The sequence below is a fragment of the Scatophagus argus genome, chromosome 15 (genome assembly GCF_020382885.2).
Source record: "Scatophagus argus isolate fScaArg1 chromosome 15, fScaArg1.pri, whole genome shotgun sequence".
Lineage (NCBI taxonomy): Eukaryota > Metazoa > Chordata > Actinopteri > Scatophagidae > Scatophagus > Scatophagus argus.
Window position 1 is genome coordinate 22038033 of NC_058507.1, and position 13330 is coordinate 22051362.

The 13330-nt window shown below is 42.7% G+C and overlaps 1 protein-coding gene across 1 annotated transcript in view; it reads right to left on the minus strand.

Annotated features, from left to right (window-relative positions):
- Positions 1-7121: 7121 nt before the first annotated feature.
- si:dkey-288a3.2 (protein phosphatase 1 regulatory subunit 37) overlaps positions 7122-13330 on the minus strand; it is a 75214-nt gene continuing 69005 nt past the window's right edge. Inside the window, exon 11 of the mRNA XM_046413500.1 lies at positions 7122-7403. Coding sequence (XP_046269456.1) covers positions 7281-7403 — 123 coding nt within the window. The 3' untranslated portion in view covers positions 7122-7280. The remainder of the gene's footprint in view (positions 7404-13330) is intronic.

Below are 13330 nucleotides of genomic sequence, written 5' to 3' on the forward strand. Positions count from 1 at the left end.
ATATTCTGGCTTGGTTTACTTTGGACATTGTTTACCTCAGCTATTTTTAAAGGACATAGTCTCTGTTCATGAGTTTATTCTGCTCTGTATACTGGTCTGTGGGAGCTCTTTCGCTTACAGCAAATTAATCTGGTGATTACAAAACAAAACAAAACAAAACAAAAAAAAAAACAACCTGTAACTGCTGCCCAAACTTTGCTTTAGGAAGCTCGTGGGTGAGAGATTTATCCCCTAATAAACTCAATTGTGGGCATTCTTATAGGTTGTTAAGCCAAGTTTTTCTTTCCAAAAAGACAAAACAAAGGATCTGTCTCATAGAACAAGTAGAAATGTATCCACCACATTGTTACATTTCAACATTAATTTTTTTAACATTCTGCAAGTGTTCAAATTTCCTCACAGCCTCTCAATACATCATCTCTTGCAGTTCATCAGTGACATATTTCCAGTTCTATCATGTCCTCCCCCTGCGTCACTTATTGTCAAGACTCTTGAGCTCCTTTATCATTAAACAAATAGACCTGGAATCTCAGTGAGTGCACTGACATTTGCTCACATCTCCCCATTCAGCTGCAGTTCGACAGCCTTTGTGAATGAGCCAGATTTGGAGTTCACTGGGAGTATACATGAAGCCTTAACTTGCCTGCTCTCAGCTTCCACTCCTGCTGTCTGTTTCTCAAAAGTTGGCACGGCCACAAGAGCCCTGCAGAAGCGATCCCCTCCTCCTCTTCACTCCCCATTTCCCCTGTAATGAATGGGCATGTGTCATTCCAACAAGTAGGCCAACTCAAGAGAGGAAGAGGAACAGTCTGCTTCCTCTTCTACACTAATGAGTACCAGCAGCCTCTTGGCTTTTATCAAAGGAGAATGAATTCAGCAATCAGTCAGTGTACACTGCGATGCATTCATCTTAGCTGATGTAACATGCTCTTTATATGGTTTGTTGTTGACATTTAAGAGTTAGTCATTTTGGTGGAAGTGTGTATTGGGATATTTACAGTCACAAGCAGACATTTAGGTCAAATTGTTGCAGCCTTAGCAATGTCCATGAAATCTGTTACGCATATTCTGCACCTTCATGATTTTGGGGACACCAACACCTTTAATATTGTTGGGGTTTAGGGTTAAGATTACATTATTTTTGTCAAGAATGTACGGCGTTGTCGCTGACGCAGAGAGCTGAACCCCGGTGCAGAGTCCCAAAAAGGCAGGCAGGCGGAGCTCCAAAGTAATATTCTTTTATTTATATCAAAAGAAACTCAAATCAGACACACACTTACTGTGGCAAAGGATCAACAAAAACTGTGGCAAAACTCATGGCACAATGAAACAAGAAAATCCTAGCTTGAAGACATGGAGACAGAAAAAAACAATCCGACAAAGAGTGAAAGGGAAGATGAGGACTAAATAGAGAGACAACGAGAGACAGGTGAAACACATTAAGAGAGGAGAAAGCAATCAGGATAGACCAAAGTAAAGCTACATGAAACAGGGACACACAGGGGAAGTGACGCTTTCAAAATTAAACAGGACATGACAAAAACCTGGAATATAATACACATGGAAACACATGACAAGACACGCATGAAACATGACACATGGATCAAAAATCAAAAGACAGAACACAACCGAAGCTAACGCGGCGGGACGATTTTGAGGTTAGTATGTTAACATCTGAGGATAGTAAGGGTAATAGTAAAGGCTGATGAGTAATATGGAACTATGGAAGATTATTTGGTTTTAGAGAACTGATGTAATAAATCAAAAGGTTCTCACTGTCCAAAAAGAAACGTGTGTGTGTGTGCACTGGGAAGGGGACCAGAGGAGAAGCAGAGAACACCCAGAGGACATTGCGAGGGGCAGAATGGCCCCCGCCGGGCCTGAGCCTCAGGACGGATGGATGGAAGGATTGTGTTGACAAGGGGGAAAGAAGAAGAGGAGGAGGAGGAGAGGCAGCCACACATTCAGCAGGGAGGCTGAGAGCATTGGCCAGAAACTCATCAAACCGATGGAAACACCTCCAACAGCCCTGCAACAGCAGGGTGTGTGTGTGTGTGTGTGTGTGTGTGTGTGAAGTGGATGTCCATATTTTAGAAAGCCAGTGAGCTTGAAGAAGTCAGAAATGTTTCTGGATGATGGACGGGAATGTTGATGGAAGCTTCGTTCAACCATTGTTCATTAGTAAAATACACAACTGTCCTGCCTAATGGCTCAGCCATAATGGCAGACGGCGATGAATGATTACAGCCAGCACTAACCTACACTTTCCCTCAGTAACGAAGAAAACCTCACCTTATTGTTCCTTCGACGGACAAAGGGGGAGACAGCGTGATATGCGCATACTTCAATAGCTTAGTCTGTCTTATGACAAGTTGTAATCAGCACTGTAATCCAACTTTTCGGTTGGCCATTTCTGACCATCCATCCATTTTCTATACTGCTTATCCGTCAGGGTCGCGGGGGAGCTGGAGCCTATCCCAGCTGACTACGGGCGAGAGGCGGGGTTCACCCTGGACTGGTCGCCAGTCAGTCGCAGGGCCAACACACAGACAGACAACCACACACTCTCACACTCACACCTAGGGGCAATTTAGAGTAGCCAATTAACCTAATGTGCATGTTTTTGGTATTGTGGGAGGAAGCCGGAGTACCCTCTTGCTATGAGGCGACAGTGCTAACTACTGCACCACCGTGCCGCCCACCATTTCTGACCAGATAGACACAATACTTGTTGTAAATATTCATGGCTGTCAGCAGGTGATTGGTCACATGACACAAAACATACCCTTCACCATTATATGGACTGATTCCCACTGGAGTCATGGATATTCATGGTCCCTAAATAACATAAAACCTAATGTTCAGTTGGTCTTTATCAGCTCAAATGAAATACCACTTCAGGGATAATTATGAACTTTTCAGAGCACTTTCACTCCATCCCAGGAGGATTAACTATTTTTAACTATTTTACTTTTTATATATGTCTGTACTTGTGTATGCTAGTATTCATGCCTTGCTCTCATTCCTCACTAATTATGATAAAGTAGGTCCGGTCCTATGGTGGATGCTGCCTTACCTGGGCATCTGCCTACTCTTTTTCTTCCATGAGAACTGGATCAGATTCAGATCGCCCTGGTTTTAAGGAGGCTTGGATGAGGGGATCCAATCATTGGCCTTGGATTTGGGCTCAAAAAGGTGCTAGGGCCGCTTCAGCTGGGGCAGAGAGAGACTGGGAGGCTGCATTTGCCGCATGATGGAGTCAGCTAAAAAGATGGAGAAGGTGAGGTAGATGAGGGGGGGATCACACCTACTGCCCACTTTGGCCTGAGTGTCATCTGGGAAGGAGTGTGTGTGTGTGTGTGTGTGTGAGGTGGTGTGGGGGTAATCTGCAGACTCACAGGGTGTGAATCTCAGATCTCATGGAGGAAATGCAGAGATCTCCCCTACTAAATCCAGTCGTCTGATCCTATATGTCAATCACTGGATCTTTCACGAGTGAGGAGGAGGGGAGGGGGCGCACACTGCTGTGGATGTATTAGTCACGGGAGTGATGAAACTGATATTGTGACATCAAGCACAGCAGATCACAGCGAAGAGGTCTACTTCATCAGCACACAACTTTTAATGCTCTGCAGACTTCAGACCATAGCAGGAAGTACAGATCTGCAGGGGCTGCTAGCACTAACTAGCATCTAATTGCAGACTCACTACAGTCATTATCAATAGCAGCTATGAAATTATTACATGTGGTACAGGGCTGGCTGTGTACAAGTAATGAGTCTCATGATCTGTTATTCATCTCAACTCAACTCATATTGATGAATAACTTGTCTGTATCATCGTTGATTTCTTATTTTCAAAATGTTTGTAGGTAATAAAACCATGATGTCAAAGCAAAGTCATAGAAACTCATTATTCCATTAGGGTAAGCTCTGTTTTAAAGCTTTTTACAACACATTTAAAATGAGTTCTCTGTAAAAGTTCTCGTTTAATATCAACCCAGCGATTTACTTCAGTTATTCATAAAAATTTTGGCATGTGACCTTTTCAAATTAAAGTTACATCTTCTTGCAACTTCCTCAGACTTAAACATTGCCTGATTTTGTTGGGATCGTATGCCATGTGCTGAGATTAAAACAACAGAGAGGCCTGCATGTAGTCCCAGAAGCCTGAGCCACATTTTTGTTAAACAAGCACCAACAAAACCTCACGAATGACACCAAGGTGTGAAGTTTGGTCTAAATTAAAACTCTGTCTGCTTTTTCCCCATACACTGTTGTGACTGTGAGAGCCACTCCAGGCTTTCCTTGGTGTCCCAGTCTCTGAAAGGGAGCACCTCATATCAAGGTTGAGTGTTACATTTTAAGATTTAAGCCACGAGTCTTTAACTCGCTGGTCGAGCAGCAAGACTGATTTTGTTTCTTTTTGTTGTACCCAGATCCAAGGAGACAGCCACACCAAATCAGCTGATCTTGCCCGTTGCCCGTGGAAGGACAAACAGACCTCACTGAGGACAGAATGGAACACGCTATGCTGTTTCTCCCCACTGCCAGTTGATGAAATCAGGGCACCGTGACCACCAGAAGAGCGCCCAATAGGGTTAGGGTTAGACAGTGTGTTAGTTACAGTTTGTTGACTGTATTGTTGTTATAGGACCGCCATGCTCTGTGTGGTTGAACATAGCGTCTGTATTTGCTTGTCAGTTTATTCACACTCTCCTCACTTTGAGGGTCTTTTGTCGAGCCTGCACCCACCAAGCCGATAAAGTGAGACTTTACCAAACCGGTCCCAGGCCAGCCGGACGTCAGTCCACCTGCCTTGTTACCGTGTGGTAAAATAGCACAGCTTATTGTGCCTCATGGTACTGATCTGTTTGCTTCTTCTTCCTCTTCTCTCTCTCCATTCTTTTACTAACCCACCTACACACACTGTTACACACTCACACACACCTGAGTGTAGAGAGGGTGCTCTGACGCCATGTCCTTGCAGGACGCATGAGATCGTGTTGTCCCCTTCGTTCACTCTCTTTTCTCAAACCTTATGGTTGAGCCCCCCCTATCTTGAGCCCAGTGAGACAATGTTACTCATGTGACCTCGACCGCCATCTTCACCCTCTCTCCTACACACATGCCCACACACACACACACACAACACCTGTTTGCTTTTGCTTTGCTGCAGTAGTTATTAATTAGAAGTAGTGTTGTTGTTAATTGATATGACTTCTGTTAATAAATTCTGTTCTACTGACCTGATGTGCCTTCAAACACAGAGCCTTAGAAACAGCAGTAGAACCAGATAATCATCTTGACTGCTTTTCTCCCATTGACCTTCATCAGCTAAATTCATTCATATTTTCATCTAAACCAACAACATGCCTCTTAGACCCCATCCCTACTAAGCTGCTCAAAGAAGTTTTACCCTTGCTTCTGCACTGATGCTGGACGACAATGCCTCGCTCAAAATCTCTGTTCCAGTTCATCCCAAAGGCATTCATTGGGATTAAGGTCAGTGCTATGTGCAGGCCAGTCAAGTTCTTCCACACCAAACTCATCCAACCATGTTTCTATGGTCCTTGCTTTGTGCACAGTTGCACAGTCATGCTGGAATAGAAAAGAGCCTTCCACAAACTGTTGCCACATAGTTGGAACAATAGCATTGTCCAAACTCTCTTGGTATGCCGGTTTTACCTTCACTGGAAATAGGGAGTCTAGACCAACCACTGAAAAACAGCCCCATACCACACCTGAATTCAATCGTAAAGAGGTGCGTCCCAATACTTTTGTTTACATCGTGGGTAAAAATGAAAACATTGTAAGCACTGTAGTGTGTGATATGAGATTTATTTGAATTATAAATTACAGGCGTACAAACGCAAACTTCTGAACCTGAAAAAGAATGCTGTTCTGTTATGCAAATTCAGTGTACTGTGCACTCTCGTTCAGAAGACAGGCAGTGTGCTGACCCTCAGTTTGAATCTCGAGTTCAACTTGACAAGCTGAAGAATTCCTAACAGTTTAGAGTTAGTATAGTCTGTATTGAGAAATACCTAATGGTGGTTTACTGCATAGACAACATTAAGCACCAAACCATTTAAATTAACTGAAAATAGCCCATAAAAACATTGTGTTTGATGTCAACACCTGCAAACAACCCAGCCTGCTTTTACAGCTGTTTGTACGACCACGCAGACCTCATGACAGACTCCTACACGCCTCTTTACTGTAGTCGTATGCACTGTAGCTGTAGGCTCACGTTTTTTAGATTGTACTACTGTTGAACATCTGCCTGTCTGTGCTTCTCAGCTGATTAATGTAGATGGAGCCTGGGTGAGTCCATGGCTGCTACCAGTGTCAGAATAATGATGCTATATCCCTACACACACACACACACAGAGAGAGAGAGAGAGAGGGAGAGGGAGAGAGTTAGTACACTGAGGAGGAAAATGGCTAACCTTGTACAGATTGCAGAAATCAACGTAGAAACCACTCATGTATTCAGTCGGGGACACTGTGTCCTGGTGTCTCACACCCATACAGCTGACTAGCAAATATATGTGAATAATAATTCTATCGCAAATAATGCTAACCATAAAACTCCAAATCCAGGTAATAAAGGCGGAGTAGAGCTCCCTAATGAAATGCCAGCCTCCCCGCTGCTTCCTGCCTAATGTTCCCTTCGAGCTGCTCGCCACTTTCCATAAAGCAATTTTGCAAGCCCACTTCAAACGTGAATCACCTAGAAATGAAGAGAATCACCCCCCCACCCCCACCTTCTGATGTCCCCACCATCAACCCCACCACTTCCTACAACACTCACTCTAGAGCTGTGTGTGTGTGTGTGTGTGTCTTGCAAATCCCTGTTTGCTTGTGTTCCATCATCACTTAATGTTCACAGTGATGCATTGTGGGACACTCCTCAGAGCGCGCTTTCTCTCTCTCTCTCTCTCTGTGTGTTTGTGTGTGTGTGTGTGAGAGAGAGTGGTGTGTGTATGTGGACATGTATTCCTGTAGCTGTGGGGACAAAAATCTGTTTGCACACTCACACTGTGAGGACCTGCCTTACTTATGGGGACAAAACGCAAGTCCCGGCAACATAAATTATTAAATATTAGATTGAAGACTTGCTTTAAGGTAAGGGTTAGGATTAGGCAAGTTATGTTTATTGTTATGGTTAGGTGGTGGTTAAGACTCCAGGAAATCTGTGCAAGTCTATGTAATATCCCCACAAATGATGGAAACACGACTGTGTGCATGTGTGTGTGTGTGCATGTGTGTGTGAGCTCAGGCTCGGTCAGCCTCCGTTTCACAGGCTTCCGTGGCAAGGGGTGAGTAGCTGGCGTTGACAGTGCAGCGCTGGATGATCTCTGACTGAAACCTCATCTGAGTCTCCCTCATAAACTCGTCCTGTTGATAAGACAGAAAAACACATCAAACTCTTAAAATCTTAAAGAGGGATCAGGAGTAAAAAAAAAAACAGTCCGAAACAGTCACAAACATCCAAAATGGCACACAAAGCTACATCTCATACAAATAAACAGGATTTCTTTTTGTTTGTTTCGTTGATGAATGGTTAAAAAACCCTGATCATTGTTCTCTTAACCAGCCACAATGTGTCTGGATGCAATTGTTGTCTCTGGCAAAACTTTCTAATTCTCTATTATCTGAGGATCAGACCACATCATATTTTTGCATTCTACATAGTCACTGCGTTATATTAGATGATCAAATAAATATAAAATGTTAAATTCTTGCTGTGACCTCCTCACATCTTGAAAGTAAGAGATGTTGTGAAGTATTCCAGATGCTGTGGAGGTGGTCTTCCACTATGCCACACTATAGGATGGATGGATGGATCCAATCTGTTGAATCAGTATTGATAAGAGTACATGGCACCCATATCAATCAGTACTGATACCCCTTTCAGCAGTGTGAAAGGGGTATCAATCAGTATTGATACAGGAAGTACAAGTAGCAATACTGATTCAGGTACTGGATACTTTAAGTTGATCCTTATCCACATTAAATACAGATGTCATATAAAATTCCCAGCTGTCCCAGCTGTCCCACTCACAACTAAACTTCATAAGGTCGCTGCCCCGTGAAAAAAATGTATCTCCAAAATGAGTTTTTTCCAGGAGCAGATTTTTTTTATTATTTTTATTTACGATCCTCCGGTCTCATTATGTCTATTCTACATCTCCACTTAACATATTGCGCATTTTATATTGAAATCAAGACAAATCATGGGCAAGTAATAGTCTGATATTGACATGCACACATCAGTTTGACTGATGGTCGTATAAATACTCAACACATCAGTTGTTAGGGAGGAGTACGGACATGCTGTACAGTGTAAAATGTGAAAAATGTAAATAGTGGAGATATGTTTTTTTTGTCGGACAACAGCGAAAGCACAGTCCACAAGACCCAAATGTTGTCCTTAGAGAAGGTCATTGTTTCTTTCAAATCAAAATGGATCTTCCCACTGGGAGCATAGATGTGGTCAGATACATTTAGAACAATCACCTCATTTTATTCTAAATCATTTTGTCATAAAACTGATGGTTTTTCCTGATGGTGGCACTAGGGGAAAGCTGATCTATTTTCTAAAATGCAAGATGCTCATCCTCCAAGGAAAATATATGTGCATCTATTCCACAGCATGCCCATCAGATTTTTACGTTTCTGGTATTATTGTGGAGTTTTTCATCTGAAGGTAGCTTCAGAGGAAAGGCCATGAAATCATCCTCTGGGCAGCATGACGTTACACCAATTGATCAGACTAGTTATTGTGAAGTTGTTGTTAACTTATCCTGTATGTTGTGTGGACAGGTAGACTGATACTGTCATGCTTAGGCATGGCCGCGATCAGGGCAAAACTCTTCTTTGTGAGTAAATGTTGTAATATATTTTTATGGTACCTACTTTCGCCCACCCCCCTTTAGTTAGTAATTTCTTACATTTCCTATATTCTGTTGGACAAGCTTGGCAGAATGTGCTGTATGGTTCAAAGTGTATTCCCAGTTGTAACCCATCCATCCATCCATCCATTTTCTATAACGCTTATCCGTCAGGGTCACGGGAGAGCTGCCTATCCCAGCTGACTACGGGCGAGAGGCGGGGTTCACCCTGGACTGGTCGCCAGTCAATCACAGGGCTGACACACAACAACAACAGACAACCACATACTCTCACACTCACACCTAGGGGCAATTTAGAGTAGCCAATTAACCTAATGTGCATGTTTTTGGTATTGTGGGAGGAAGCCGGAGTACCCGGAGAAAACCCACGCAGGCACAGGGAGAACATGCAAACTTCGAACCTGGAACCCTCTTGCTATGAGGCGACAGTGCTAACCACTGCACCACTGTGCCGCCCCCCCAGTTGTAACCACACAAGGAAAAAAAGGTTGCTGCAGAATTGTGCTCAACTAAGTGTGGGGGAAGACAAGAAGAAGAAGAGAGGAATGAAGAACGGACAGAAGAAACAAAACAGAGATAGAAGAAAGAAAAGGGTGGAGAATAAAAGGACGGAGCAGAAGACAGGCAGTGTGCTGACTCCTGGCTGGCTGCTGGTTGCCAAAATCACTGATGCACTTTCCCGCCTCATAAATTAGCACTGTGATGACGAGTGTGATGCTTTCAGGAAAGCACAGCAAATCAAAAACCAACAGGTCTGGGCAGCAGCTCAAGGCGGCTTCTCTCTGTAATCGCTCTCAGCTTTGTCTTTTTAAACACAAAGAAATGAGACAATAACACCAAGACCGGCCATTTTGAAAAGATCCATTTACGGTCATCAAAACTGCAAAGAGAAAGAAACCTGAGGTAACACTGAAACACCTGTCAATCATAAAACGCTCTGCGACATATTTTTCTTTAATGCTACGCCGATAAACATTTTCTATACCAAAAATCAAATGAGTCCATGGGGATTTATCACCCAACAGTTCTGTTGACCTTTTAAGCCTCTTTCAGCTCCCTGGTTTTCCTGCTCACTAACTCTGATTTGTTCAGCAAACGAAATGGATCTCGTGTGGAGTCACTGACAGCTGTTTTGTGCAGTATGTAAAACAACTAAGCCAATCAGTTTTGTAGAGGCAGAAAAACCCAAGGTTGCACTAACATTATTACAAATGCGTTGCTATGTGTTTGGTGAACTTTTCTGTACACCAGCAGTGTGTCCTGGTCAAGAAAGTTTTATTCTAAGTTTTCTTTTTTTCTACCACCATTGTTTGTAATGTGTTTAAAATTCTGCTGCTGTGACAACCTTATTACTATGGTATAAACTCAAGTTGGTATGTGTAAACGAGCACTTCTGTATTTACATACCCAGCGCAAAGAGAGGAGTGTTCAAAAACACTCAGAAATGTTTGCTTTTTGTTTCGACGTTGACATGATTGTTTAACTAATTAACACAAAGAACCCATCAGACCCGATTCCACTCTGTTTTTAAGCATCGACGCTAAAAATGATTCTCAAGCACACACCACAAGAGCAAACACATAAACTAGCACAAACCTGTGCTTAGAAACTGGGTTTTTATCAAGAACTAATTTTCCATCAACCAGCATCACAGTTTTAAAAGCATATTGGAGCTCCATTGATTTGATGTCCCGCTAACTCCCAACACTTCAGCTTGTGTGTCCTTAAAAGGATGCAATAGCCCAGTGTTTGTGACACACTCAAGTAGTTTGATACGACAAAAGCTGAATGGACGTCTAAAAAAATAAAAAAATTCCACCTGTGACCGCTCTGACTTATTCTCTGACCGCTGGGTCCCAACCACCATGTTGGGAATTCAGTTTATTTTTAGTTTATTTATATAGCGCCAATTCACAACAAAAGTTATCTCATGACACTTTCCAATTTGAGCAGGTCTAGACCAAACTCTTTAATTAAATTGTAAATGTAATTAGCACTCTCATACAAGCTTTATGTCATCAGTGATAACTGACTGACACTTTTTGTGTCATATTGTGACATATTCTTCCAAAAAAACAAGAAAGAAACAAAGTAAAACCAGCTGGCTTAAAAATGAACCTTTTCCTGAACAAAAGATAAACTCAATTTTCTAAGCTGCACTATGCTCTTGTCTTTTCTCCTCTCTCCTTTCCCTCCTGCCTCCTCCTCCTTCCCTCCCTCCCTTCAGCAGTGGTGGTCTGCAGCAGAGCAGTTAATAAAGAGATTGATTATCGGCCTGTCAGGAAGTGACAGTTGGACAGGGCTGCTCTGCGTGAATGACAGAGGGCATGCTCACCATGCAGCAGCCCGTCTGACACACACACACACACACCCTGATGCCTCTGCCAACTCCAGGGGTCGGTGATGAGGACTATGTGTGGGGGGCTGGATGGGTGAGAGCCAGGCATATGGAGAACAGTGCAATGCAACCTTCTGCTGGTGAAAAAGGTTCTTCTGTGTGTGTGTGTGTTTGTGTGTGTGTTTTTGTTGTGGTGGTGGTATCCACATACACACTGCTGGATACCTGTAAGCATACTGAACAAACCGAGGATATATATACACACTCACATCCTACCTGCACAGACACCAGGAAATACCAGTTAGTGACCACAACGCCTCAAAGTGACAAACAATCTCGCTGGAATGTTGGATCTGTGTCTGAGTTTTGGTGTAGTTTTGTGCCACAGTTGAATTTGTTCATCACATGACTTGCTGGAGCCCAAAAGGAGGTTTACCTAAACATAATAATTCTAAAACTATAATACTTAGAAACTAGAAAATTTCACAAGAAATTTGAAGTGTGCCAGTGTCGCTTGCCGGGACGCCGTCACATGCGTTTTTCATGTGCATCTTGTAAAGCGAAAACTGAAATAAGTCAAAAAGAGAACAATCTCACCAGACTATCAATCTTCAGGCCGTCAGGGATTCAAACATAGAATGAAGAATGTGTGTCAGAGCATGTCAGAGTGTTAGGCCTACAAAGTTGGCAGGGTTTTCTCAGGCATTTTACCAGTTTAACATTGATTTCTATGGGGAGGATTAAGGCAACTTCACCTGCTGCTCTGTCAAAATATTAAACGGTGTGAACATGGGGAATTCTATAGTTTACTGTATGTCCATTTTACATTTTGAATGAAGGTTCTATCTGAAAGGATGTTCAAATGCTAATTCTCCAAAGTAAACTGTGACCCATTTCCCTGTGGTTCCTATGAACCTTCTATATGTTCCTATTTTAGTTTCTCAGAGATTTTTCAAATATCGTTTATCCAATCTCTACCAAACCTCAGAACACGCTTCTCCTCACCAAGCTGATCGATTTGATGTATAATTTGCATGGGTTGCTAGCACTAGTTAGCTCTGTAATGATTTTGAGCCTTTTAGTTTGAAAATCTGCCACTGTCTGCTTGCTCGGGGGTTCAGGCTCTGGGTTTCTGTAAAGCACCTACAGACAATTTTGATTGTATAAATAAATTGAAATTGCAACGTTCCTTGGTAGATCTCAAAACATGTTTGAAGCTTTTATTTTGAAAATCTCTGTGACAACCACTTCCTGTAATTTGAAAGGAACTATTATTTTGAAAACCTGTATGTGTACCTGTGTGTGCTCATATATGCATGTTGTTGTGTGTGTATCTTATTAATATACACTGGGTGTCCATTGGGCTCCATGTATTAGTAGTGGGAGCAGCCATTTTGTGTGCTGACTATAACTGTGTTTCATTAATACAGTATAGTTACATTGCTTATCATTGAGTTGGTTCATTGGTGATGGGAGCAGCCATCTTAGATGATGTAATCATGGAAAAGATTGCAAGTCAGTCGAGCAGCTGTTCACGTTACCATAGAAACAACCCCCCTCCTCGCCCCAGCCCCTCCCTTTCCTGCCAGCCAGGGAAGGTCACAGTAAGGGAGCAGAAAAACCTCCCAGAAAAAAGAGGTAGCTAGAAAAAGGCCCTCAAACAAATGTTTCGTGCGACCAAATGAAAAGTCACGAGGCAAAAATTCTTTCATGGTGAGCGCCAGACACAGTCTACTAACGTCATATTGAATTTTCCCGGTCAAAGTATATTTTCGTACGAGCAGGATAGAAACACCTCGGTTTTCAGGATCGCCATCAAAAAACTTGACCAAATTTGAGAGGAGGGAGGCGCGCTCCCTGCACTTGAGGAGCTCCTGACCAAATACCGTTACTGACATGGCAATGACTGGCATGCCTTCTTACCCGGGACGAAAAGCCCTACGTTTTGATGTATAATTTGTGTATGTGCGATACACACTGCGGCCACAGACGAAAGTTGTTCAGCTTTTTTTCAGAAGAGAAAACTTTAGAGTGCGTGACATCATCACCGCTTGGTGGGAAAGTTTTGTTTT